This window comes from Didymosphaeria variabile (assembly GCF_027946475.1).
Source record: "Didymosphaeria variabile strain IMI 356815 chromosome Unknown scaffold_9, whole genome shotgun sequence".
In the NCBI taxonomy this organism is placed as follows: domain Eukaryota; kingdom Fungi; phylum Ascomycota; class Dothideomycetes; order Pleosporales; family Didymosphaeriaceae; genus Didymosphaeria; species Didymosphaeria variabile.
The window spans coordinates 617,931-645,401 of record NW_026611628.1 but is presented as its reverse complement, the minus strand read 5'-3'; the positions used below and the strand labels follow the sequence as shown (position 1 = coordinate 645,401).

Genomic DNA, 27,471 nt, shown 5'->3' with positions numbered 1-27,471 from the left:
CGACGCCGGAGAACGCCTGGGGATCTGAAGTTGGTCAAACGACGAGCGGCGCGTTTCAGGACGATTTGGTAGAAAAGGCTATTGGGAGGTCATGGATAGAGACGGCGCATGATCGTTTGAAACAATCAGCTTGTGGCTGGCTAGAGAGGAAAGAAAGGATTAAAAACTGCTCATAAGGGAGAAAATGTGCAGTACAGTACGTCAGGCGCATGGAAAGAGCCGAGCGCCAGAATGCGCACAAGACAATCGGATGCTGCGCCGAGTAGGGCTTAGGGAAGGTAGCACACTGCTGTCATGCACAAGCTGTGCGTCCATGCTGTGACACGAGTAACGTTCCTCGAACTTGTGGAAGGCGGATGGATTGAAGGAAGAATTCTAGCCGCGACCTGGATGAATGCGAGTCTGGAACAGAATGCCTGGCGTTAAGTGATCCCAAAGGATTGTACGGGGTTGCTGCCTGAGAGTTTACGAGGCGCACACGAGCGACTCCCAGGAATGACAGTCACACATAGAGAGGAACAGGTTTGGTTTTAAGCGTTTTCATATTTTCGGCCCGTTATCTGCTGCCAATGTACAGAGGCCCTCGCGCTCCGCAGAGCCAAACATCCTCACAATAGCAACGCCGCATGCGTCATCAATGCAATTACAAACAAAGCAATCCTTCACATTATCCCATCCTGACCAGGAGTGATTCCCAATGCGAAGGTGATATCATAGAAAGCAAAACATAAACAGAAGTGAAGAGAAGTGAAGGAAGCTTATGCGAGGTACGCAAAAGCACCGATGGCGCCGAAGAGGGCAGCGGCGTTGACGCCGAAAGACGACGCAGCGCCGGTGTTCTCAACGGGAGGAACGATACCAGTAGCCGAGCCGGAGGACTCGGACTTGGTAGCGCTGGGAGAGCCGGTGGAGATGGTGCTGTTGGCGCCGTGGCTGGGGATGATGGAGGCAGAGGCAGAGGCGGCAGAGGTGACCACGGAGGTCTTGACGGTGGTGGAAACCCCGGTGGCGTAGGCAGACGAGGAAGCCGGGGTCTTGGAGGCAGAAGACGAGGCAGAGGCAGAAGCAGAGCTGGACTCGGCGGTGGAGTAGGCAGACGAGGAGACAGCGGAGGCAACACCACCGCTCAGGGAGAACTGGCCGGAGTAGTTGGGCTCAGCGCCGGCTTGCTGGATCTCGAAAGCGTAGTCGTCACCGTTCTCGAGGCTGGAGGGAACAGCCCACTCGAAGGAACCACCAGTGGAAGTGGCTGTGGACTGATTAGCGCATGGTTTTGTCTAAGATTGAAGGGGTGCAACATACTGGTAAGGGTCGAGAGGGTGGTCAGGTCGGTGGAAGGGCCCTTGCGGAGGATGATGGTGGTGGCAGCATCCTTGGGGGAGTAGGTCAGGGTGACGGTCTCGCCAGCCGTGACGCTGTCGGGCCACGAGTTGAACTCGACGGCGAGAGCAGCAGAGATGAGGGCAGCGCCCGAAAGAACAACCTCGAAGAAACGCATGTTGATTGTTGTGGTTGGTTTGGGGATTGGTTTGGTGGTAGCGATTGGCTGATTAAAGAATTATTATAGTGTACTAAGGGTATGTATTTGAAGCGCGTCCGTGAGAGAGTGACTGAGGTTGGAGGGAAGTGAGCGCGGTGAGGAGCACAACAACGGGGGCGCAGGCAGCCTTTTGAGAGCGCGCGGGCTGGCGGCAATACAAAGCCAGAGCAACGGGGAGGAATGCAAAATTGGCTGCTGGGCCGGATCAGGCATAGGCGGATGATGGCTAATTAGCATCCTGCAAGCGGACGGGGCCAATAGCAGACGGGCAGTTTGGCCCCGGCTACCCCTTTTGCGCTCACCTCGACCGGTCTGCCATTCACGCGGGAGCGCTTGGCAGTGCACCATGGGCGCGCCGTGCAGCCCGGCTAGCTGCAAGAGGTGTCGCCCAACGCCGCCCAATACGCGGGGAAATTCAGGGGCAGCCTGCCGTGCTCGAGGCCTGCCGGCGCGAGTCGCGTGCAGCATGAAGCCTCGCCGGGCGATCCAGGATCGGCTGCCAGCGATTGAGTGGGCGATCGCAGCGAGATCTGCCACGGTGACCACGCAAAGGGCACAGCCGGGCGTCGCGACATTCCAGTCGACTTCACCGGCCCGGCAAGAGCGCCTATCAGACCCGCCTGCCGCATTGGGTCGGCATGCGAACGGACTGCGAACGCCGCCGTGGCGTCACGCCGCGAGCTCCCTCCATCGCGACAGCCGTGCTGACTGCCACCGCTGCGCGCCCTTCTCAGCGACTATTCTCGCCCGGAGATGACTGGATGAATGCGGTCGGCGCGCGCAGGATCACCATGCACCTTGACTTTTGCAGCGGGTCCGGTCATTTTCTTCTGCGAGCTAACAAAGCTCATTTCGCTTTGCGCTGGCGCCAGGCTGAAAGCATCTTGCGCTCCCATGCTAGCGCGCTGCGCAGAGCCTCACGCGTGCCTGTAGAAGAGGAGAGCCTGCCCGGTGACGTCCATGGGCCTTTGTTCAAGACGTTTGCGCTGTTATGCCCATGCCATGCGGTGCCACCCGGACGATATGCCATGGTTGCAACTTGCCACCCGAACAACCTCACCCGAACGGCCCGCCGTAACAACGCATGACAGGTGCCAGATGCATCGTGCTACATTGTGGTGGCGGGTGAACAGCCGCTGAACGGCTCACAGATCAAGATGCTTGGTCACGAGGTGCTGGAAGCTTCTTTGGGTGTTGGTACAGGCAGCCACTGGTCAAAGAGGCCGCAAGAATGCCATTATTCTGCGCCTCGTCCTTCCGTCTGCACGTTTCGCCGCGCTGATGCCCAGGTGTAACCATGTAATAGCCGCCTCATGTCCTCTATAGCACCGAGCCTCGGCAAAACCAGTCCAAACAAGGAAGCATCATCCCGGGCATCTTCGAACGACTCAGAAAGATTCCGATCTGACTGCAGTTCTCCGCTCATACATAATTCAACGTACTCGCTGGAAGCAATTTGAATTACATAGGCAGCTCGGCAGCGAAGTAGACTCACGATGACAATCCCATTCCGATATCCGAGCCCCTACCGAATCGACGTCAGAGTGAAATATCTTGAAATACCTTCCGATATCCGAGGCCCGACCGAATCCATGTCAAGTGAACCATTTTGAAATATTGGTCGACATGGTGGCTTCCATGGGGATGTCATTACCTTTTTGGTAACGCATCCGTAGGTTGCTGGCTAGCTTATGGCGCATCCTGAGTAACACAGTATCAATTTAGCATAGACTCTCTGGTCAGCAGGTGGTGGCTTGAGCAGCGTTACAGGCAAATCATAGACCGAGACTCTCGAAGCTTCATTGATTCCTATCCGGCTATTGACCCCAACTTCAAACGCCATGAAATCATATACCAGCCTGGTATATCTCAGCCCGTATACGGGGCACCAATTATGACCGCATTGCACAGTTCTCAGATACTTTCATCCTCTAGAGTCAAAGGCCGTGAACCAATATCACAATCCATAGCCCAATCACCGAAACCAGGCAGTGTCTCGACTTGGTCCATCTTCATCCCCTAGATGAGCTCGTCCTCCAGCTCCTCCTTCTTGAGTCCGAAGTCGAGGTCGATGTCCTTGTCAAACTCCACCCCTTTCTCGAAGTCGTTGGTCGGGGGAGCCTCGGCGGCCACCTTGCCCTTCTTTCCACGGCTCTTGGGTGTAGCCTTCGGAGTAGCCTTCGGGGTACCCTTGGGCTTCTTGGGCGTGGTTGGGGGAGTTGCGCCCTCAACTGCACCGCCTGTGTACGTCAGCATTTACCAGTAGACAACCATGACTATAGCTTAGGGTACGAACTACGCTTCTTGGCCGGCGCAACAGCCTCGAACGTCTCGCCATTGTCCACGCGCGCCTTGAGCTCCTTCGCTTTCTTGGTGATGGGGCGGAACGCATGCTCAAAGGAAGACGCCGTCCTCGTGCCGTCCAGGGACGACATGATGTTGAATTGAGCTTTCGTGATGGACACGCTACCCATGGCCATGAGAAGGACAGCTACGGTGTCTTCGGACACCATCTTGCCACCACCGGAGTTGGCTTCGTCGGCTGCAACGTAGTCAATACATATGCGACTTGCTTGATGATGGATCATGTGAAGACTTACACATGGTGACGATTTAGGAAGGAAGGAGTTGGTTTGAGTGGATGTTGATGGCGCGGAAGTGCGGATAGCGAAGATGGATACGATCTGGACACGATATGTTAGATGAGGTTCTTCCCTAGGGAGCGAAAAGCAGGGGAGCGAGTGACCTTAATTTATGGACGTGGCTGGTGGACGGCGATGCAGAAAGTGCGTTCACGAAGAATTGTGTGGAGTCGTCGTGGTGAAGAGAGGAAAGAGGCAAGCTAAAGTTCATATAGTGAAACTGGCGAAGCTCGCGTTGCTGTGGTGAAGGTGAGTGGTAGACTTGCGGCAGGCTCGCGCCAGGGCAGCAGCGACAACGTGGCAGCCAGAGCAGTGAGTGAGCGAAGCTCTCACTCTAATCTACGGTTAAGCAGCTGAACTATCCATCCAAGTCTGTAAGTTTATTTCGCACGCGCACTGAGATTTGAAGCTTTTGGTGTCCAGAATGGACAGCAGGACATCGACCTGCACACGGGTTGCAGGCTAAGTCTCACCAAGATGCATTATCAGAGAGACCATTGCCCTTCACGGTGCACACAGCAAAGAGCTACCCACACATTCTTGAGTGCACATGCTTTTGCAGTGATGTCAATTCGGGCATTTTCTTCCACATCCTAATCGCATACGCACCGTTCTTATTTGCCCATCTCCGCCAACAGCTTCACTTGTCGCTGTATCGCTGCATTCATCGCATCCTTCGAACCAAATTTGCCCAGTAATTCACCCTCCACCTCTGAGAACTTCTGCTGCACACTCCTGGCAAAAGCACTATCCGGACCATGGCTCATTCTCGACGTGACGTTGATGGTATTGATCATCATAGCCGCTATGAGCGCCATGTCAGCGCCGGGGGCAAGTACCGCGCCTGCACTCGCAAGGTACTGTGCTAGCATTGCCATCTGCCATGTCTGGACGATGCGGATAGGATGATGCATCTGGGGATAAAGCTTGGGTATAACGTGACGATGGCGCTTGGCACATTCGAACCATGCGCCTTCGTAGTTGCCGACTGCGAGCATGTTGATGATGAGATCGTCCCTGAGAGCGGGAAGAGGTTGACGATGGGCGGGCCATAGTTTCGATTTGATGCATATGGCTATTGCGTCCTCGATGATGCGGATTGCTTCGGCTGGATCCGATTGGCGCTGTTCTGCCTCGTACATGTCGAAGGCTTTCGCTTGCAGTGCTGCAACTCTTCGTTCGTCAAGCGAATCTCCTACAAAGCTTGCTGGGTCCTCCTCTTGTTCATTCCGTTGAATTTCTTCATCAGCTACTTTCTGGTATTGTTGTGCAAGGGCTCCTGGCTTTATGGCCCATTCGTCTTCCTGCAATGTCGGACCCTGTCGACACTTGATGCATCTACATTCGAAGAACCAACGTTGTTGAAGTTTGCTTTGCCGTCGCAAGTAGGGCATCGTAGGGTCAATATATGAGATAAAAAGCTCCTCGTCCTTCTTGATGTCTTTGAGCGCTCGGAGCTGCATCTGCGGTCCGTCCATGACTATGTACGTATTCGGGTCGCACGAGTGGTTGAGATGGCATAATAGTGCATCGATAACAATTCCAAGAGGATCAAAAGTTGGTGTCATGAGGGTCATCGAGTTGGATAGTAGTCTCGCGTACATAGCAGCAACGAAGTCTTTGTTGAAGGTCTCTTGCGTGGCGGAAAACTGGCTGGTCCCCATGGCCATCAGCTCGATTCCTCCGTAGTTGCCATTATTCTTGAAGTCATCGATGTGAGAGTCTAGGTGACATAGTAGTTGCCAGGTTTGATCGTCTATAAGGCCATGTTTCCGTCGGACTAGGATCTCCATGCAGCCCAATACGGCTTTGGGTAGCTCTCTGTCGGCAACTGGTTTTAGGTTCTTGCACTCGTGCTTATGGCCGCGGTTCCATGCTTCTTTCTGACATGCCTAACGATGCTGTCAGTAAGTTGGTAATCCTGCGTTGGGTCGCATGATGTACTTTGCTGCAGTACCGGAAACGCTTGCATCCCGCACATGTTGAGACGGTAGTCCCTTCCTTCACATAGAGTCTCGACCCAATCGAAGAACCCTCGGTCCAAATATAACAATTTGCGCACGTGTCCTTCAGCCTTTCAGACTCTAGTGACGCCATAAGTGGACGACGTATCATGACGATAGACTCTCCACTTTTGACGTCCTTACTGCTAAAGAAACCTTTGCCTGCGGCCTGGCCACCAATTGTAGAATCTTTGATGTAGTATCCATGATCGTCTTGGGCCATAGCTTCAGCATCCAGCTGTATGTGCAGGTGCCTGTGGTGGCAGAGAAGATTTTCTGTGATGTATTGGGTCAAGACTAGAAAATTATCGTCGTAGCAGTGCGGTAAGGCCGCAGTGGTTTAGGTGCAGCAATTTGAATTGCTTGTGATGAGTACGTGTTGTTGTAACAAGATGCCGTTTCAGTGGTCGTGGTTGAAAAGAGGGTCAGGCTAGAACTAGATGAGCTAGTGCATGTGAGAAGCGACATTTTCGAACTTGACTTTGCTATTCTTTACGACATGATATACAATTTGTTATTTAGCATCACTAGCATGTTGTGGCGTCCACACTGCGGTTTCCGAGGAGTGTCTAGCTATGGTTTTCAATCGGATTTTCCGCGAAGCTGCATTCTACTAGAGTTCAATCCTATGTAGAATTTCACGACTGACGGCTACTTCGTCTGTAGGCGTTTCAATTTGAAGTGCAGTTGACAAGCAAACTCTAGCCAATTCCTCGTTTGTAATGTCGTCGTTTATGGTCATCAGTAGGTTTGACGTTGTGTCAAAACTCAGGCCTGGTGCCCAAGTACAAGCGTTGCGTTGTGCTCTAAGCTCAGCCTCGCTCTACTGGCGTGTTTGATTGCAACACTATTTCTGCATCAGGTGTCCCCAACTGTGATCATGGAGACTGCTCACCGGAGATCGCGTATGCAAAGAGCATTATTTTCATCGCTCATGATCATCTGCTGCCTTTCTATGAGAGTTTGGGTTTTGAGGACCAGGGGCCGAGCAAGTGCCTATTTGAAGGTGGCTGGTGGTATGACATGGTGAGTCTATGACGCCTACGTGTACGCTTTTCTTTCATAGACTAATGTGAATGCAGGCGATTCCCTCTGCGCTATGTGTGTTGACATGACGTGGGAGACGATGAGGTTTGGTGAAGAATTGCAGCTCGATTGAGGAAGGTATGGTAGGTTTGTAGCTTTCTGCAGGCTCGATCCGACACTGGCGCTAAAGCGACGACCACATAAAAGAGTAAACGCCGAACAGCCAAAAGGTATGCTAGACAAGAACGACTGCTAGTGAATGTCATAACCAAGCCTAAGCCGTCACTATCTGGACGTAGCCTTAGTAAAAGCCTTTCCAATCTCCCCAGATGATTTCATCCTTGTACTTCTTCATCAGCTGCCCTGTCGGGTCTGTGCCCTTTACGTGCGCCCACGCGCCGGCAAAGTGGACCAGGAAGTGGCCCTTCTTCCAAGGGCGCTCCGGTTCCTCGTAGCACGGAATCTCGTCCGGGAATGAATTGATCATCCACTGGGGAATGACAGTACTCCTCTTCTTAGAGGCCGGATCCTGCTCCATAAGTTTCGTAATCGCGTCTTGCTCGCTCAGCTGCGCTTCTGGATCCGCCTTCTTTACCGCAGCCTCGACGGCATACACATCGTCCAAGAACTTCAGTGAGCGCTCGTGAGAGCGCACGATGAACGAGCCAAGATTCAAGTTGTTGCAGTCGTTGGAGAAGAGGTAATCAAGTTCGGCCGGGGTCGTGGCGTTCTTCAACGTCTCCTCTATGATGTCTGCCACCTTAATGTCGGTGTTTGTAATCAGGGTGTCGAAATCGAGCCACCAAATCCAGTCCCATTTGTCCTTCTTGATCAGCCGCCTGATCATGTCAAACTTCCACCATACCGTGCCTTTGTCTTTTGTATGCGCTTCGTAATCGACGATGAGGTCGTAGCCGTGGCGGCGAACGTAGTCTGGCAAGTAGTCAGTTAAATTTGTCGTGGGCTCGTTCTAGCCACGTACGGTCTTTGGACTTGAGCGAGATGTGCAGGTACGACCGCTCCTCCGTCACAAATGTTACCAGAGCCACGCGAAGAGGCTTCTTTGGAGACGCTGGCGCAGGCTTCTGCTTCACTACGGCTGCCGAAGGCTTCTTTTCGACCGCTGTCGCTGGTTTGCGCTCAGCAGGCGGTGGTGGCGGTGGTCGCGGGGCTGGCGCGAGATCGGGAAGTGGCGACTGACTGAAGTGCCACCCAAGGAAGCCGGAAAAGACCAGAAGGAGAAGGAGCGTGGGCGGTATTCTCAGCGACCGCACCAGCATCTTGAGAATGAATGATCTTTCAGGCTATCACACAGCGCGGAGAGCTGAGCGAGGGCGGCCATCGCGAATGTCGCCCTGGAATGCCAAGTATGTGAGGGCTGAGAGCTATTATCGTTGGCGTCGACTCCGCGGTTCGAGACCATCAGCTGGCTCGGGAAGAGCTAAATCAGGCCGCGTCGCATTACTCGCGTGAGAAGCGACGGAGAAGAAAGACAGAGAGCGCATAGTAAGTAAAGGATCTGATCCTGATGTTAGATCCCAAGTTACGCTCCACTGTTCGTGCCAAGCTGTCTGTTCCTGATGCGCGGGAGCTGCCCCACGGTGCCGCAACTGTGGAGCGTTCGACGCTAACCCAGCCCCGACAGTGCCTCACCAACCTCCCCGCTAACGTGCCGTATCATTTGGTGATTCCCTCGATTATCGCTCTGCACTGTATCGGACGCTTTGGAATAGCGCAATGTCAAACTCTCGAGGCAGAGGAAATTACGCTCGCAGAGGCGGAGCGGGCGCATGGTACGGTGGATCCAATGCTCCTCGAGGGACCTTTCTCAATGGCGTTTGGCACTGTAGGTTGATGCGAGATACTACGTAGACTTCTTAGTTCTAACAAACGTCAAGGTGACTGTAACCCTCCACTGCCTGCAGTCCACTTCGAGGTAAAAAAGGAAGGTCCAAATCACGGCCGATGGTGTGAGTATCTGCTATCAGTGAAGTAATCACTCGTGCGTTTCTAATCACCTGCAGTCCGAACTTGTCAAAAACCACAGGGGGAGCGTTGCAAATTCTTCCTTTGGGACTCGGATGCCCATCCCCGTGAGGCCGCAGCCCTTGCGAACAACTCGCGCACTGAGCCAGGCCGTCCTGCCACAACTACACCCCGAGCTCAACGGGTTGCGTCACCCCCTCCACCATACACCTCAGAAGCTGGACCTTCGGATAACAGCAGAAAACGTGGCCGAGCGACAGCCCAGGAAGGAGAGGATGAGTTTGACTTTGGTGAAGGGAATGAGGCTTTCCAAGACGAGCTTGATCAGGTCATGGCCGCTGCGGAAACGCCGAGCAAGAGGCCCCGAATTGATGCCTTTGCAACTCCCTCTCGTCCAGCGAGGCGTAGACTTCCATGGCAGACCGATGACGATCCCCAATCAAACGCACTGCCGACCCCACAAACAGAATCACGAACCTCAAATGAGCTCTTTCCCACGCGATTCACTGCACCGGGCAGCTCCTTGCTCACTCCTTCGCGATATCGATCCTCTGAAGACACTGGGACCATGACGCCCAGCTCCTCTCCAAACGAGACACCAACCCCGGCTCGCTTCAAGAACGTGTCAGAGCAGGATCTTGTTCGGAACGCCTTCAGAGTGCTGCGTGATGCGAACGTTCAGATGAGCGAGCAGACGAGAAAGGATCTGACTGCCGTGCTCTCGAGACATGCAACCATCGCCGAAGGCGTGAAGAAGGGGCGCGACGTTGCCAGAGCCTCAATAACTGCGAAGACCGCAAAGGTCACAGAGCTAACGTATCGCGTGAGCACACTTGAAGCCGAGCTGGAGGCCGAAAAAGCAAAGGTCAGCCACTTGCAGTGGACCTTGGAGCATGGGCAGCAATCGGACTGAGGCCTGCTTCGATCTCTTTCTCACTTCCAGCGCACCGTATTGATACCATTATGACCATATGCATGATTACATGGCCTCATACAACCGTATCGCGAGAAACTCCACACGACGATACGTCTCCGTCGAAGCTATGTGCTTTCACCTTCTGGCAGACCATTGCTGCCAACCGACATGCACAGTGCCACTAGATGTTTTCGTAATGTGTATACGTCGTCTCACACACACGAGGATGGAGATAAATTCAACAGCGCGCACGTGGCTGAATGTGGGTTACATCGCCCAGCATTGATATGAAGCAGTCAATATGGGCGGGTGCTCGCAAAACAGCAAGAGGCGGAAATAAAACTGGGCCTAACGGGAGCTGGGGTGCGTTATTAGTGCGGCAACTAAGCGAGTCTGGTATGCACACGTCAGGCTTTGTTCATCAGCAAGGTGCACGCTCATCACTTCTGTAGACCGTGGCTGATACCATAGTACTGTCGCAATACCATGTTAATCAAGAGTCATCGGTGGCGGTTGAGCGAGGCGCTCCTGCCGTGGTTGGGTCGTGGGGCAAGGCAAGACAGCGTGGTTTTCGCGACAACAATGACGCCACACCAACCTCTGCGCGTTTTGTGCGGTTTCCACTAACGCGCTTTTTGTGCGGCTCACAGCCAGACTGCCAGAACATTCGCAACATGTCTATTTCTCCCCTCACTCCTGCTCACTTTTGAACCGACACAAGCTCGGTGCGGTCTGTCCTAGATTCTGCCGCTTACTCGCTTCCTTCAAATCCAGATTGAACAACCCCGGCTTTAACGTCGGTTGTTACCATCCCCACATATTAAATACCACAGACTCCCCGGGTCGGTACCACTCAGGCTATCCGGCACACGCATATTACTCTGCCTATCTGATCACTATGTCTTCCGCATATCCAAGGACCAGCCCTGGCCAACCACGGCAACAGTCAGCCCAAGATCTGGTAACGACGACACTGTTCATAACCAACTTGCACTGCCCATCATGTATAGAGGTCATCCAGGACTCCCTGAAAGGGTTTACACCAGCGCCCGAATTCATTTCTTACTCGATTGTTTCTCATTCCGTTGTCTTGCGCCACACGACATCCCTTACTGCACGGGACATCGCTGCCACTCTAGAAGCCGCCGGGTTCGAGCTACACAGCATCTTTCAGGACAACAAGACTGTGTTTGCCCCTGTTGAGGTCTACCGTTTCGACGATCGCAGCAAAGAGTGGGAGTCCAGTTTGGAGCACGCAGTGGCGAGGTGGTTCCAGAAAGGAGCCCCAAACGATTCAGGAGAAACCATGCACAAGCGGGAGAAACATGCGGAGCAGTGCGAGCAGTGCAAAGCCGAGGCAGGTGGCGTGCAGCTGAGCACCAACGATGAGGAGTTCTCATGGCCCAGCAAACCGCAAACCGTCGTAACATCGCAGGAGCTTGGCTTCGCTGCGAACAGATCCGACGGGACGACGTCTCGAAGTCTCGAAAGCATAGTCGTCGGCACCTCCTCAGTCCCTTCGACCTGCAGAGCGACAGTAGCGATATCCGGTATGACGTGCAGCTCTTGCATGAGCAGCATCACACATTCTGTGGAAGAGCTCCCATTCGTGCAGTCGGTCAATGTCAATCTCCTCACCAACAGCGGGACTATTATTTTTGAAGGAAAAGAAATGCTGAAGGAGATTGTGGAGACTATTGAAGATGCGGGGTTTGATGCCAATGTGGAGAATGTCGAAGTCCTCGATACCTGGAAAGCCACATATGCTATCGGCGGTATGACTTGTAGCGCCTGCGTTGGCAATGTGTCGCGAGCTTTGGAGATGCATAGCTGGGTACAGAAGGTCGATGTCAATCTGGTCACACATAGCGCCACCGTTGTGTTTTCCGGAAAAGACCATCTGGCACAAGTTACGGAGACGATTGAGGATGCAGGCTACGATGCTACGCTTGATAAGGCCGAGCCTCAAAACACATCGAAACCGGAGTCCAGCGACAGAACCGTGGGCATTCGCATCGAGGGCATGTTCTGCCACCACTGTCCACTCGACATAATGAGAACGCTCAGTGAGGAATACGGAGTGCAGCATGGGATGGAGTTTGAGAAGCAGACCTTCTCAGAGCACTCTCCAATACTTAACATCAAGTACAAACCTACCCCTCCTGCCTTTACCATACGAGACATCTTTAGGTCAATCGAGAGCCTAAACCCGAACTTCAAACCTAGTGTATATCACCCACCGACGATCGAAGACCGTGCGCGGGAAATGCATGCTCGGGAACGGAGACGAGTGCTATTCCGACTGCTACTCTCTGTGATCATCGCGATACCAACGTTCATCCTCGGGATTGTGTTTATGAGCCTGGTGAAAGAAACCAATCCGATCCGTCGCTACGTCATGCAGCCGATGTGGGCTGGTAACACTACCCGGCTGAGCTGGGCTCTCTTCATCTTGGCCACACCCGTGTACTTCCTCGCCGCCGACACGTTCCATCGCCGAGCAATCAAAGAGGTGAAAGCCATGTGGCGACCAGGAAGCCGCACACCATTCTTCCGTCGGTTTGTTCGATTCGGAAGCATGAACATGCTTATGTCACTAGGCACGAGCATCGCATATTTCGCGTCGGTGGTTGAGTTGGCCCTAGCTGCGACGAGAAAGACCTCAGGGTCGATGAATGACTCATACTTCGACGCCGTTGTCTTTCTAACTATGTTTATCCTGATCGGGCGATTCCTTGAAGCTTACAGTAAGGCGAAGACGGGCGACGCTGTCACATCATTGGGCAGGCTTAGACCCGAAGAGGCTATACTAGTAGACTTCGAGAAAGGAGATAAGAAAATTGCGACAGACCTTCTAGAGGTCGGTGATATAGTTCGTGTTCATCATGGAACCTCGCCACCTTTTGACGGTACGATCCTTGACGGCACCACCACGTTCGACGAATCTAGCCTTACGGGCGAGTCGCGACCTGTCAAAAAAGAATTAGGCGATACAGTCTACTCTGGTACCGTCAATAAGGGTTCTCCGGTGAGAATCAAGGTCACCACAATCGCAGGCACGTCCATGCTCGATCAGATAATCAACGCCGTTCGTGAAGGTCAGACCCACCGAGCGCCTGTAGAGCGAGTTGCGGATACCATAACAAGCCACTTCGTCCCGTTCGTTGTGCTCGTTGCATTGTCTACATGGCTCATATGGCTTATCCTCGGTACTACTGGAGGTATCCCCAAAGACTGGATGAACGAAGGCTCCGGTGGCTGGGCACTCTGGTCTCTACGCTTTGCCATCGCCGTGTTCGTTATCGCGTGCCCTTGTGGCATTGGGTTAGCAGCACCGACTGCACTCTTCGTCGGCGGAGGTCTTGCTGCGCAGCATGGCATCCTTGTCAAAGGGGGTGGAGAAGCATTCCAAGAGGCGAGCACACTCGACTGCATTGTATTCGACAAGACAGGGACGTTGACTGAAGGTGGCGATCCTGCTGTGACCGATCACAGCTTCAATGTCGAGTGCAGTGAAGGCCCCGCCGTTGTATTTGGTCTCGTCAAAGCTCTGGAAGAAAACAGCAACCACCCCATTGCAAAAGCCCTTGTGAGCTTTAGTAAGACCAGATCCGCCAATAATTTCGAAACAACTACCGTGAACGAAGTCCCTGGAAAGGGGCTTAGAGGTACCTTGATGCTAGGCAACCGAAAAATTACTGTGATCGTTGGTAACGAGTCGTTCATGGACGACCACTTGGTATCGATCCCGGATGCTCAAGCGTCAGTGTTACAGACCTGGAAAGGACGTGGAGAGTCCATTGCATTGGTCGCATTGCTTTCAGGTGCGACCAAGGACGACTCCACACCTTCGCAAGAACACTGGGATCTAGCTTGCGCCTTCGCCATCGCCGACCCATTACGACCGGAAGCTATTAGCGTCATTAGCCAGCTGAAAAAGCGAGGTATTGATGTTTGGATGCTATCCGGCGACAATCAAACCACGGCCAATGCCGTGGGCTCACAGGTCGGGATCCCAGCCTCCAACATCATCGCAGGCGTTCTGCCAGAGCAAAAGGCAGAGAAGATCACTTACCTCCAAAAGACGCTTACCAAGACTCATAAGTCTCCCCTTTCCTGCCTGTCTATCTTCAACCGTTCAATGCCAGAGCGCGCCACCGTCGCCATGGTAGGCGACGGTATCAACGATGCGCCCGCGCTCTCTACAGCTGACCTCTCTATCGCCATCGGCTCTGGCTCCGACGTCGCGCTGTCCTCTTCCTCCTTCATCCTGATCAACTCACACCTGGCATCGGTGCTTACCCTGCTCGACCTCTCACGCGTAGTTTTCCGCCGCGTTTATCTGAACTTCGGCTGGGCGCTCGTCTACAACATCATCGCCATGCCGATCGCCGCTGGCGTTCTCTACCCGATCACTACAGGCACGAAATCAATGGACATGCACCACAACGGTATTGGTATGGAGGGTGGTATGGGTATGGGAGACTCGGGCGTTAAGCATGTGAGATTGGATCCGGTGTGGGCGAGTCTGGCCATGGCGTTGAGCAGCGTGAGTGTGGTCTGTAGCAGTTTGCTGTTGAGGAGTCGCCTTCCTGGAGTCGGGTTCAGAGTGAAGGGGACGCGCGAACCTGAGCAACGTGAGGTGGCACCTAAGGAGTAGGTTTAGCTGGGTCTGAGGCTTGGGGTCGACCAGCCAATATATGTACCCAAGTAGGCTACGTAGGCAAGGTGCTTTATCCATTCATGTAGTTATACCTGATGCTAGACGCAATAGATCAAAGACAGTAGCTAACAGATACATTATGTGCCAAAAACTACCGACTATCACACATCATATTTCACACTCCCATTTCATCCTCGTGGGCAAGCGGCACACTGCGTATGGTTCGGCCTATGTGCCCTACACACCCTCCCGTCTCTAGCGACAGTTTTCGCACGCCCGCCTGCTTGTATCAATCCTCTCTTCACATAGGTCAAATCAAGTGAGGAGTGCTTACACATATGACACTGCCACCACCAGCACGGCCAGTTGGGCGCAATATCTGCACGCGGGAGTGAGTACCCGTATTCGTTGTACTTGCCGCCACGGCCCGCGCCGTTGCCTCGGCCTCCGTAGGCTTGGTTGTAGTAGTGGTAGGACATGCTTTGGTCAGTTTGTCTGTGTAGACACTATCTGGTTTTCTTAAGGCTTGTAGTTGGACTGTGAGGTTGCTTTGGGGTTTGTAGTAGAACGGTATTGTGAGAGAGTGAGGTCAAGAGGGATATGTATGCTCCGGGAGGCCTATCTATGCGTGGGAGTGTATTCACTTTTTCTGCTGGCATGGTCTTGGTGCTGGATGTGTGGTGCTACGTGGGAGTACAGCGTGGTGGTGTGTGTGGGTTGGAGGTGGATGGCGAGTGAAGATGTGGGAGACTTGAATACCTGGACATTACTTTGGACGCTTTTTGTCCCACTGAGTTGTAAAGGGCAGCTTTCCACCTTAGTAGGAGAAACCCTCGTGTGACCAATCTACTCTTCCTCTTGCGCAGGACGGAGCCTTTCAAACATGGAATCTGTATTCTGAAGAAGTGCTGGACTACTGAGGGTTGCGCATATGACTTGCACATCTGCGAAATAGGTGGGCCTAATTTGGTATGAAACAGTATCTTTCCGACATACCGAAAGTAGGTGTACGGCTACATGCTAAGGGGAAACCACCTGGGTGGAGGATTTTGGCAATGTCAAGTGCAAAAGCATGCCTATGATATACAGTTTTGCTGAAGCTGATTTGACAACCTCGATATCAAGTGCATGTTTTTATAACATGAGCGCTGCTGAACAGAGGTCAAAGACGGTGCCTGTGTTCTAACCAAAAGCGCACGTATTCACATTCATGTTCTCGAAGAACGCTCTAGCACGAGTGGCTTTCGATTCGTGCGTGGAATCAGAAATATTGTCTTGCATTACATGTGTCAGTCTCGCTAGGAAATTTCCCATATACTTGAGCTATCAATGTTTGACGGCTTCCGGACGCTCCTGACTGCCCATGGTCGATACTGGCAGGCTTTTAGTCCTCCCATCATCTCTTTTGCCTTCGGCCGAGTCTATGGTATAAAGCCCTGCGCATCTTCGAGGGGAATACATCACACCTTTGCGGGGGATTCGGATTTTAAAAGTTCGACAACCTGCAAGATATGTCCAGTTGTGCGACATGTGACTATCTTCAAAAAACATTACAAGATCCGCATGGGGAATCCGGACTTCACAAGTTCGACAACCTTCAAGACATGTCCTGTTGTGGGGCATGTGATCATGTGCTAAAACAAAAGTATTACAAGAGTCGCATTATGGGATTGCATTCAAAAAGGTCGACAAGCTCCGAGACATGTCCTGTTGTAGGACATGCGATCACTTGCTAAAAGCATTACAAAATCGCATGACGGGATGCTTCAATGTTTTAGCCTTTGGGCTATCTGGACTCGAAAAGTTTGACAATTGTCAGACATGTCTGCTGTAGGACATGTGACCACTTGCTTAAAGCAGTACAAAGTCGCATCATGGGATGCTTCGGTGTTTTCGCCTTTGGAACGCTGGACTCGACCATGGACGTCGAAGGTGGCGCAAGAGGCGGGGTTGTCTAAAACATTTGCAATGGGATTTTATGTCATGGAGGATTCTGTGAGAGGGTCTAGGGTGAGGATCGAGACAATGCACGAGCCAGGATCGGATTGCTCTTTCGGTGTTGCCTTGCGTTGTGGTGACTCGGGCTCGTCCGCGGAGGAACATTTGCGCCTGGATGTGGTTCTCTGGATAGCATCATCGCATACGTGTCAAATATTGTCCACATGTATTATGTGCATGTTATGCGCTGGATGATGGTCATCTCTAGCTATGTAGTGGCCGGATATGATCATCACTTATCGTCCAGGTTGTTTTAGGTGATGGTGAATCTCAGCCCCCATTCATTGTTTGCAATGAAGATGGGCGAAGTGTTCTGTCGGCCTGCCGCGTGCAAGGGTGCGATTGGCCAAGGTGTTTTCTAAGATGAAGGGCGTTTCGTTGCGTTTCAGCAGCGGCTCTTAGGTACCATTGGCGGGTGAGGACAAATGACGGCAAGGGCGAAACGTCAAGCAAATAGATTGCGGGCTCTGTGCTGTTTATGCGCATAGAGGTGTTCATTGCGCCTCGTTATGGAGCCATGCAGACGGCGTGGCGCAGGCTCTAGTTGGAATGCGTGTTTGCAGAGGAGAGGTTGCTTTAATGTGGATTATGCGGCAGCTCACTTGGGCGCAGGGTGTTTGGGCGGGTGACACGGTGATGGGCTGTCACCGAAGTGTTTTTGGTGGTTCATGCACTGCTGAGCACATGTTTGTACTCGACGCCGTACTCGTCACCAGGTGTTCGCAATGTTCTGCTGCAGGAAGCGAGCTACTGCGAAGTCCAGCGAGTAGAGATATCCTCATATCCTCGGCTCGCGACCAGCAGCGCAGGGCCCGGTGCTCTCTACTATACATATGTACGGTCAGCGCCAGAAATGTCCGCAACACGACGAATGGGGGCTGTGGCTGGTGAGGTGTTCTGTTCTGGGCCTGTGTTGTGTGCGCGGAGGTTCCTTCCTCCTGGATGGCCCAAGTCCGTGAGACGGCGTGTGTGGCTGATGGCGGGACTCAGTTCATTTCGCGCGAGGGCCCTTCATCAAGTCCGAAACGGCGACGCTGGAATGCTCCCACGGTTCGCGGTGCCACTGGCGGCAGGGTAGCAGAGCGCCCGTTTTGCGTTTCGCAGCGGCGGTTGACAGGTCGAAACTCTGGTGGGCAGAGCGAATGGGCGAGGCGAAGGGCCCCTGGAGCGTGCGTGCGTGGGGACGCGGCGTCCGTGCGTCCAAGCGTCGATTTGGCGTGTCGCAGCCGCGAGTTTCAGAGGCACAGCGGCCAATGGCGGCCAGACCCCGGACTCCTGGGCGCTCTTCATGCGGCTCCCGCTGCCCTGCCAGCCCGTCGTCGCTAAACCTCCGCGCGACGTCCACCAGCAAAAACAATCGCCTCGACGGTGCCACATGCTTGCGAGAGACGCGTCGCCCAACGCAGCCAGCGCAGATGCTCGCGCAGGGCAGCCGCCGGCCAGCCAGCCAGACTCTCTACGTGCCCCAGGCCCAGCCCACCGTCCCGCTCCCAGTTGCCAGTGGAGGCAGCGGCCTCGGACCAGGTCGTCAACAGGGCAAAGCGCGCGGCGGGAGGCTGCCGGAAGCCAAGCAGTTTCAAATGCACACGACGCTTCGCTGAGCTTGCTCGCTGGCCCATGGAGCCACCAGCGCTCGGCCTTTTCCAAGCCTACGACTACATGAGCCACTCCTTCCCTCCTCCCCATGCTCCTTCCCCAGAGCTCTGGCCCTACTGTCTCTCTCCGACCGCGCCTTCCTTCGTTCCCTCTTCACTCACATTCTTTTAGAGTGCTTGCCTCGCCCCCGGAAGACGTCCCTTCATTCACGTTCTTCCTCTTTTCCACACTCACTTCCTACCCTTCACCCCCCCGGGCCGCATCCTTAGTCCCGTTTGCGTGCTGGCACGTCTTGGCCGACAGCCCTTCTGCCTCAGTTTCGCCGCACCTTGACAGCTGCGTGGTTTGTAAGTCTTGGTAGTCTCACAACGTCCGGCCTTAGGCATGGTGTATCCACTATGCCTTGCACCTCCCTAGGCCTTGCCGAATACCCTCCATGGCGTCGTGTACACGTCCATCCACTGTCTCACATTGTTTCTCTTCATTCGTTGTCTTCGTCTACTCCTTCCTTAAAGCTTCCCCATGGTCCTGCCACACTGCCTTTCCCATCTCTCGCCACGAGTACCCTCGTGGTCAAACATTTGTTAACTTCTTGCAGCGCTAGTCACCCTTTTCTTCTGCCTGTGTTATTATCAAGACAGCCACACGTTCCCTTAACATCTATACTTTCGCCACACCTATCCTGCGGACCCGGTCTCTCTTTTACCTAATCCAACATGAGGACTTCTTTTGCCGTTGCCGCCCTTGCGGCCACCTACGCCAATGCCATTGCTGCTCCTGCTCCCCAGGACGTCGAGGCCCTGGCCACCCCCGAGGAGACTGTTGATGGTCTGATTGGCCTGTCCAAGAACTCTACGTGCGCTCACGACCCCAACAACTCAAAAGAGGTCATCGTCATGCTCGACAAGGACCAGGTCCCCGAGGCCAAGACTTTGCTCAACAAGCTTGGAAGGCAAGCCGATAACGATGGTGTCTTTGATGTCATGGACAACTCCCAGTGGAGTGCCATTGTCATGAACGCTACCTCCAAGTGCATCAGCTACCTCGACGACCTTGCCGAAGTGAAGATGGTGGATGAGACCGCAGAGGTCAAGTCGTTTGTTACCCAAAAGACTGGTGCACCATGGGGCCTCCAGCGCATTTCAAACGACGCCGGTGCCTCCGGTGACCCATCTGGCCAGGACTTCACCTACTCCTTCGAAGACACTAACCTCGGTGCTGGTGTTGACGTCTACGTCGTCGACACTGGTGTCCGTGTTTCCCACGCTGTCTTCGGAGGACGCGCCACCGAGGGCTTCTCCTTCACTGACACTGCTGCTGACGGTGATGGCCATGGCACTCACGTTGCTGGTTCCGCTGCTGGTGCCAAGTTTGGTGTCGCCCAGAACGCCAACATCATCGCCGTCAAGGTTCTCGGTGATGACGGCTCCGGCTCCTCCTCGAGCACCATTGCCGGCATGAATTGGGTCCTCAACAACCACGAGAAGCGCAAGACCCAGGACGGCTTCGTCGGTTCCATCATGAGCATGTCTTGGGGTCTTCAGGGCACTGCCGACTCCGTCGACCAGGCTATTCTGTCCGCCCTCGATGCCGGCATCCACGTCTCCGTTGCTGCCGGTAACGATGGTACTGATGCTTGCGGCACGACCCCTGCCCACCTTGGTGGTGCCAACTCTGACGTCGTTACTGTCGGCTCCGTTAACATCAACAACGAGGTCTCGTCCTTCTCCAACATTGGCCAGTGCGTCGACATCTACGCGCCCGGCGAGGAGATCCTCAGCGCTTGGAGCACCGGCGACAACGTCATCAACTTCCTCTCCGGTACCTCCATGGCCACACCCCAGAACTCTGGTGTCATGGCCTACCTCATGGCCCAAAACCCCACCGAATTCGGCCAGAACCCCAAGGCTCTCAAGGCTGAGCTTCTCAAGATGGGCCGACAGGACGTCATCAGCGGCTCTCTCGGTGGCAGCGCCAACCTGCTCCTCAGCAACGGTGTCAACGGTGCCGTCACTAAGAAGCGCTCCGTGACCGGCAGCCCGGCCTCGTGGGCCAAGAAGCTCGTCGACAATGACCTCAAGACCCGCTGGGTCGTCACCTCGGACGACTCAACGCTCCGGTTCTAGAGAAAGATTACGATCGGCATTGGCAGCTAGATGTTGTGCAAGGAGTTGGATTGATACCCCACATCTGTTGTACACAGTACGGCCACGTTGGCACATTCGGAGGATAACAAAAAGTTTAGACGCATTGTACATGCCCAACCATCTCATTTCATACATGTTCGATCTCGCATTACGATCTCTCTTGCTTACCCAGAGACTTCGGTTGGAATATACCACCTAATAGTGCATTTCTGGCATCTGCTTTGTCTGTTCTCCATCTCATTCTTCTTTTGCCGGTCTGGAAACTGTTGGGGACTGCGACGTGCAGTGGGAGATTAATTTTCTGTGTGGATACTTTTCTAGCTGCATTGATGTGCATAAGAGGTTGTTGAGTTTGGTCTTGGGCCACGAGGCTAGCGCATGAGCGGCGGGCGATCTTAAGGCGGTGGAGACACGACAGACGATAATGCAGTAGATGCGCAATTGCAAATCTGGATACATGACATGTGGACTATGTTACACAATGTGTTGAGTGACGTGCAAGGCGGCCTTCGTGCCCGCTGTTATGTCTTGATCTTTGCTGTCGAGAACGGCAACTTTCTCCATGGTACGCAGCCGCATGGAGAAGAACAATGTTCTATGACATCTGCCGTCTGCCGAGACGACGCGCATCCCAGCCGCCGATCTTACGCTCCCTTCTCGGCGACGACGTACGCACGACGACGACTGACGACGCGGAAATTTGTGTCGCCTTCGCTTCGCTTCGCAACGCCCGCATAAGCGTGAGTTAGCGGGCTTCTCCCTCATCGTGCAAGCTCTGTTCCTGGGACCTGCATGCCGCCCCACTCGCCCTGGACCAAAAGGACCAGGCACGTAGTGGGTCCACGTCGCTTGAAGGAACCGTACCCGAGGGCCACGCCGCTGCGTGCGCGGGTTCTGGAACATTGGACGCAGAGGTCATCGGGAGTCGGCAGAGCGCGCGTTTGGGCGTCTTCAATGGGGAAGGGGATGGCGTGAGGAGGGTTGCAGGGGATAGACGGGATTGAGGTTGAAAAATGATAATGTGGGTGAGGGAGGGAAGGGTGCGATGCAGGTCAGCGTTAGGTGAGCTGGACGAGGGGGGGGAGGAATGTCCGATGGTAGAGGTGGCTGATGGTCATACTGCGGCGCGATGAAGTGTACCGTCCGATGGAGTGGGGGCGAGGCAGAGTTACCTGATAAAGACATTCGTGAGTTTCTGGTACCGGTGGGAGAATCAGTGGGAGTGGAATGCCGTTTGTGCAGTAGGTCTACAGTAGCCTCGCGCTGATTTGAAGCGCTTTGTTCTGTTCTTACGATCCAATCGCACACCACACGTGGACTCGCGGTATCACATCACAGTGCGATTCATTGAGAATGTACAGGTTCCCTACAAGCAATCTACACATCCAACGCGCTCATGCCACGCAGAGAATGCCAAAGCGAAAGACAAACACCCCCATGCTATCTATGTCGTCCTAGCCCCAAATCTTACACAAGCGAATAGCTTACACGTCCTCGTCGCTGTCCTCACCCAACAGCTCCCCTTCGTCTTCGTCCACAACCGCATAATCTCCTCTTCCCCTGGCAAAGGAGCTGCGACTCGTGTACGTGCGTCCGCCGTAGCCGCCGAACCTGCTCGACACCGCTCTCCAAGCAGCACCCACAAGTAGGGGTATTGCAGCCACAACAGCCACCAAGCCAGAGATTGCCGCAACAGGCCACTGGACCCACGGACTATCGCTGTCAAAGGCACTTGTACCGTCGCCCAGCCTGATCCGTCCGAACTTGCCATCCCAGTTGCGCCAGACATAGTACCCAATACCACCGGCAGCCGCGAAAGGTAGAACGACAGCGAGGAAGATGACAAAGCCAGACACGCCGTGTCTGCGCTCGTACTCCTCTTCGTGACCAGGGCAGGGGTGCACCTGGCCGGTACGCGCCATCTCGTTGCCACCTTCACAGGTTGATACAGGAACCTTGCGATAGCCTGTGGGGTCCCAGTATTCTACTGCTCCCTTTTCACACACAGCCAGCGGGTTTGGTTTTTCGAGACCCTCGATCAATTTGCATTCGCCACCGGGCTTACGTTCGTAGTTGTAATCACTGCCAGGGTTAGTATCGTCGAGAAAGGAGCACATTGGAGCAGACTTACCATTCAAAGTCATGCCGGGTGCAGGAGCAGTTCCGGGCGATGTTGTGCAGATGGTCGATGCGCTCACCATTGTAGCAGTTGACACCGCGCTTCTTCCGGTGATACTGAGCTACATGTCCGAAGAGGCATGCGTCGTCATCCCCTCCCTGCATCGGGTGCTGTGGCTCCCACAGCTCATAGTCGCCTTGGGTCGGGTCGTTCTCGGATAGCTCGCACTTTTTGGAAAATAGACCGCTGAAATCCACATTGATCGCAACCAGGTTCTTTCCATCTTTACCCCAAAGCAAGAAGTTCAGCGAAGTGTCGCTCGGTACCGTACTAATGGCGTCAATCCTGTGTTTGTTGTCGGAGAATTTATGCTCCTTGAAGGGGGTCTCGCCATTGTCCAGAGAGTAGTATAGATGGTTGGTGTCTTCATTCCTGCGAACAATGACAATGACGGAACCTTGGTCGCCAAACTCCCACGCGTAGTTGCCTTTCTTGACTTCCTTCCAGGTAAGACCAGCGTCTGTGGTCAGGAAAGTGCTCGCTTCGCCAATCGTGGTGAGCTGCTCTCCAACATTTCCGACACCCATCATGATACCAACAGCGGTGGGAGAAGAATATGACTCTCGAGGGTCAGGGCGTTCCGTGTACCCATGCAGATGCAACGCGCATTTAGTAATGCCCTCCCCATTGCACTTGTATTTTTTGTCGTCTGAGTCTTTTTCAGGGGGGGTGAGTGGTTGCCAATCAGCACCATCGTTGTGCGTGATTCGTGTCTGCTTCTTCTTCTTTTCGCCTTGGTCGACCTTGTCAGCATTGACCACGATGTTGGCAACCGCGACACCCTCAATGCCCTGCATCTTCTCAAAGTCAACGTAGCCTTGTGTGTTCCTGTTCACACCGTTGAGGCTCATGACGTATGAGGTTCCATTGCTGTTGCTCTTGATGATAGAGCCGTATTCTTGGTCGAGGCGGCTGTTCACAGTGACATGAAGAAACACTGAATGCGTGGAGCTATCAAGGACAGTGTATGCGGTCTGGTGGTCAACTTCGAACTTCGGCGGGAATTTGGCCTCAGCAAAAGTCTTTGCGTCGAGACTGGCATCTAGCTTAAGAGATTTACCGTCGTCGCCCTTGGTCGCGACGATGATGAATTCGGACATCGTGGCAAATTCGACGACCGATTTGAACTTCGTTTCCTTGGTCTTGAACCAGTCTTCGCTGGAGATAAGCTCGACAGGGGCACCCATTTCTTCGTTTGTATGCTGCTCACAGAAGACCTCTTTCTTGTCAACCTTGCGACCGGCTTCACGCCAGACGAATGCGCACTTCTTCACGTAGGGCAAGAGAGTCTCCCAAGTGTCCTTTGCACCGTTCTTCTGAGACACCGAGGCCACAGTGTGGCATTCTGCGTTATTTGACTTCTCGCAGTGCTCGCCGCCGACCCAAATGAGCCAATCAGACTCGGCGGGATGGAATTGCATAATTTGAGCCTCCAAAGTCGGCATCTGTGGGGCTTCCGAAGAGTGGATGCTGTTCCTAAGACCACGATCTTTCGAGTAATAGAACTTCTTCGTTGCGGTAAGGAAGAAGACATGGTCGTTGTTGTATTGATGGGGATAGATAGCAACGATGTTGTCGTCCACTGCCTTCTTCCATTTCTTGCCATGGTCGTCCGAGATGTAAGCCTCGTTTTCATCTGTAAGCATGACGACAGTTTCATCCTTGTCCTTGCTCTCTTCACCACCCTGCGTGGGGCGTTCAAGGTAATAGTATTCCTTGAATTTGGACCCTGGGAACGTTGTGATCTCGTTCTTAATGTCTCCGCTAGCTGGAGGCTCCGAAGCGTCGTCACAGTCGCGCTCAACATCCTTCTCCCTGTCAGTAGTACCCTCGCACTGATTTCCAGGAATTTTTCTCCAGCCAGAGCTACCCTTGTACGTTTTGGTATCGCCTTGGCAAGCACCTTCGGGTAGCTTCAGAGAGCCGGCAGGGTTGCATTTCTTGTCCTTCCCTTTGCCTTCAGGCACAAAATTGTAATCACATTCGTAATCTCTGACCTCGTCGCACTTGCATGGTTTGAAGTCTGGTTTGGCTTCCTTGAAATTCTCCTTGAGGAAGCATTCAGCATCCCACTTGCGACGTTTGAAGATCTGTTTGTGACCCATAACGCACATGGCGTCACCATTCTCGTCTTTGAGAGCAGACCAGTCTTCCAAATCATCGTCTCCACATTCTCGCTCGTGCAATTCGGCGAAGTCGAGGTGGATGATGGACTGTTTCCTGCCTTCGCCCTCCTCGATTCTGGAGACGTAGAGAATGAACTTCAAGCTTGTCGAATCGGAAACAGTCGTAAGCTCTCGGGCACGGAACTTGTAATCGACCTTAATCTCCTTCCAGGTATCCTTGCGACCATGCTTGAGTGAGTACATGATCTTGTCGGTGTCGCCTTCGTCGTTAACAGCGACTAGCACGGCACCTTGGCCGCCGAATTCGTACTTGTGAGCATCTTCTAGGGCTCGCTCCCACGTAAGTCCTGCATCATCCGAGACATATAAGTCGCCATCGGTGTATTTGCCTAGATATTTGCCAGTGTTACCAACTCCCATAACGATACCCGGAGCTGGGCTGGAGAAGACGCGTCCACTGTTATGCAAGTTGGTAACCGAATGCAAGTGCAGCTTGTCGTCCTTGTCCTTGACTTTCAAGTCGTCAAAGGTTCTTCCGTCGTCAAAGCTGATTTGCGACTTGATCTTCTTGAGCGCCATTGGGTTCGTATCCTCCGCGTTGTCGACAATGTTGACGAGCACTATGCCTTGAATATTGGACACCTTTTCGAAGTCTACATAACCCATCTCGTTGCGGTTCGTGTGGTCGACATTTTTCGTAAAGTACGTTCCATTAGAATTGCTGGTGTACAGCGATCCCATGTAGGCAAATGGATTCGTCACCACATCGACCTGAATGCTGTAGTTCGTGGATTCGAGCATGGTGTAGGCGTCCTCCTCGATCTTGCCTCCTCCAAATTCTGCGTGGTGCCATGTCTTTGTATCATCAGTGACGTACATGGACAGTTCGTTGGAGTGTTCAGCCTTGGCGGCCGCGACGAAATAACCTTTCACGGCAGCCATATTGGTCATACCTTGCACAGTGCGACCAGAGGACATGACGGGTTCATCCTCGTTCTTGAAGTAGTCGTCAGATATCATGATTCTGTAATCCTTGGAACGTTGGGAATATTTCCCTGCCACTATACAAAGTATCCGGTCGTCGAGCGAGTCGTCGTCTAGGGCAAAGTTCTCGGTGCTCTTCGCCCAGAGGCACATCTTCCGGCTCTCGCGGGCAATTTTGAGCGATTCGAAGCCGTCCTTCGTAACGAAAGTCTACACATGAGTTAGTTCCGGCAGCTCTGTGAAAACAAGCTGTGGCTGACCTTTCCAAGACATGCCCCGAAAAAGGGACAATCGTCTCCACCATGGAATAGTATCTTCTTGTTGTCTGATGCGTGGAAGCTCAGGGGATTGCCCAGCGAGGGAGTTTCGTCCGTCTTAAATTTCTTCCACTTCTCGCCCTGGTCGTAGGTAATGTAATGTTCCGTCTCTCCCAGCACAACGGCGACATTCTTATCAAAAGGGTTCCTGATAATGCCGATTGTCCGCATGTCCTTGCCATCGTCTTTGACCTTCGCCCACGACTTCCCGGCATCCGTAGAGCGGAAAACCTTCTCCGAGTCGAGCTCCACAAGCATGGCGACATTGGAATCGTCAAAGTAGAAGATGTTGAGGAGCTCGCTGGCAAAGTCGGTCTTCTCGATAAGCGGCGCATCTTTCTTCGCCGCGGTGAACGGCGCGAGCGCCGCGAGGGCGGGCAGCCATATGCCCTTAAGAAGTTTCATGACGCATAGAGAGAGGGGGTGCGCAGGCGATCGAGGAGAGAGGGCGCTGTTTTAAGGACAGCTGTCTGGGTGCAAACCACAGCCTCGTATCGTATGCGTGTCTACAGTAGCTGAAGGCGGCAGCAGCGGAGCCTTGGCGCGCTCGAAACGGACAACGTGACGCGGCGGCGTGCGGCGGAATATCTTCGCAGTGGCTTCAAGCGATGGGCTACAAAGAGGTCGTCTACTAGAAAGACTGTCAACGATGAAGGCAAAAGTTGAGTCGCGTGGGAATGTCTGAGGTGAGGCGACATGTGGCAGTGGCCGTGCAACCAGGGTCGCTGCTGCCGTTTCCGTTTCCGACCAAAGTGGACCCTCACGTCGTCACCGCGGAGGTCTCCAGTTCACCAACACTCACCGAATCATGTATCACCAGCTCACTCGCTCTGCACCAGCGCAGGATCTACGATACCGGAGATAACTTGTACAAAGTACGCACTGCGAGGCAACTTAGGATGGGCTGGACGCTGTAAGACAGAATTCTATATTTAGTCAGCAGCAATAGCGAAGTACTGTGCGCTATCTACAGCAGCCACAACAACGCTGGGATACTTGCTGTGCAGCCGTTATGACAACATACAGCAATCAACAAGCCATGCTTCTCATCGCCACTACATTCCTCCATCATCTCGAGTATCGCTCTGGGGTGGAAAAAGAGTGCACTGAGGCAATTCTGCCAGTGTTGAAAATCACCTTCGGATTCTAGGAGCAGGTTTTGTACCAAAATAGAGCTCAGGGGGGCCGACCGTCGTTCTTAGGGTCCTTACATCCGCTTAATATGTTTCAAACTATTCCCACAACCCGCTTCTAGCAGCCATCCATATAGCGTGGTGGCATCCATCATGCATTGCTAATGTAGGAGGCATCAGTCTCGGTTTGATTTCTTGCCCAATGTCTGATAAAT

The 27,471-nt window shown here is 53.5% G+C and overlaps 7 protein-coding genes across 7 annotated transcripts; 2 read left to right on the top strand and 5 right to left on the bottom strand.

Moving 5' to 3' along the window:
- Positions 1-758: 758 nt before the first annotated feature.
- Positions 759-1,498, bottom strand: N0V89_011499 (uncharacterized protein; the record flags this gene model as incomplete). Its single annotated transcript, XM_056220230.1, has 2 exons — positions 759-1,249; positions 1,303-1,498. The coding sequence occupies 2 exons, from the start codon at positions 1,496-1,498 to the stop codon at positions 759-761; spliced, it is 687 nt and encodes a 228-aa protein (XP_056065533.1).
- A 2,061-nt stretch (positions 1,499-3,559) lies between these two features.
- On the bottom strand, positions 3,560-4,144 carry N0V89_011498 (uncharacterized protein; the record flags this gene model as incomplete). Its single annotated transcript, XM_056220229.1, has 3 exons — positions 3,560-3,780; positions 3,837-4,082; positions 4,141-4,144. 3 exons carry the CDS (start codon positions 4,142-4,144, stop codon positions 3,560-3,562), a joined length of 471 nt encoding a protein of 156 aa, XP_056065532.1.
- A 652-nt stretch (positions 4,145-4,796) lies between these two features.
- Positions 4,797-6,408, bottom strand: N0V89_011497 (uncharacterized protein; the record flags this gene model as incomplete). Its single annotated transcript, XM_056220228.1, has 2 exons — positions 4,797-6,074; positions 6,127-6,408. 2 exons carry the CDS (start codon positions 6,406-6,408, stop codon positions 4,797-4,799), a joined length of 1,560 nt encoding a protein of 519 aa, XP_056065531.1.
- Positions 6,409-7,512: 1,104 nt separating this feature from the next.
- On the bottom strand, positions 7,513-8,491 carry N0V89_011496 (uncharacterized protein; the record flags this gene model as incomplete). Its single annotated transcript, XM_056220227.1, has 2 exons — positions 7,513-8,144; positions 8,194-8,491. The coding sequence occupies 2 exons, from the start codon at positions 8,489-8,491 to the stop codon at positions 7,513-7,515; spliced, it is 930 nt and encodes a 309-aa protein (XP_056065530.1).
- A 1,274-nt stretch (positions 8,492-9,765) lies between these two features.
- On the top strand, positions 9,766-14,773 carry N0V89_011495 (uncharacterized protein; the record flags this gene model as incomplete). Its single annotated transcript, XM_056220226.1, has 2 exons — positions 9,766-10,062; positions 11,060-14,773. 2 exons carry the CDS (start codon positions 9,766-9,768, stop codon positions 14,771-14,773), a joined length of 4,011 nt encoding a protein of 1,336 aa, XP_056065529.1.
- Positions 14,774-19,086: 4,313 nt separating this feature from the next.
- On the top strand, positions 19,087-20,496 carry N0V89_011494 (uncharacterized protein; the record flags this gene model as incomplete). The annotated part of the gene is made up of 1 exon (XM_056220225.1): positions 19,087-20,496. The coding sequence occupies one exon, from the start codon at positions 19,087-19,089 to the stop codon at positions 20,494-20,496; it is 1,410 nt and encodes a 469-aa protein (XP_056065528.1).
- Positions 20,497-22,001: 1,505 nt separating this feature from the next.
- On the bottom strand, positions 22,002-26,528 carry VPS10 (vacuolar protein sorting/targeting protein PEP1; the record flags this gene model as incomplete). Its single annotated transcript, XM_056220224.1, has 3 exons — positions 22,002-22,599; positions 22,649-26,016; positions 26,067-26,528. 3 exons carry the CDS (start codon positions 26,526-26,528, stop codon positions 22,002-22,004), a joined length of 4,428 nt encoding a protein of 1,475 aa, XP_056065527.1.
- Positions 26,529-27,471: the final 943 nt, after the last annotated feature.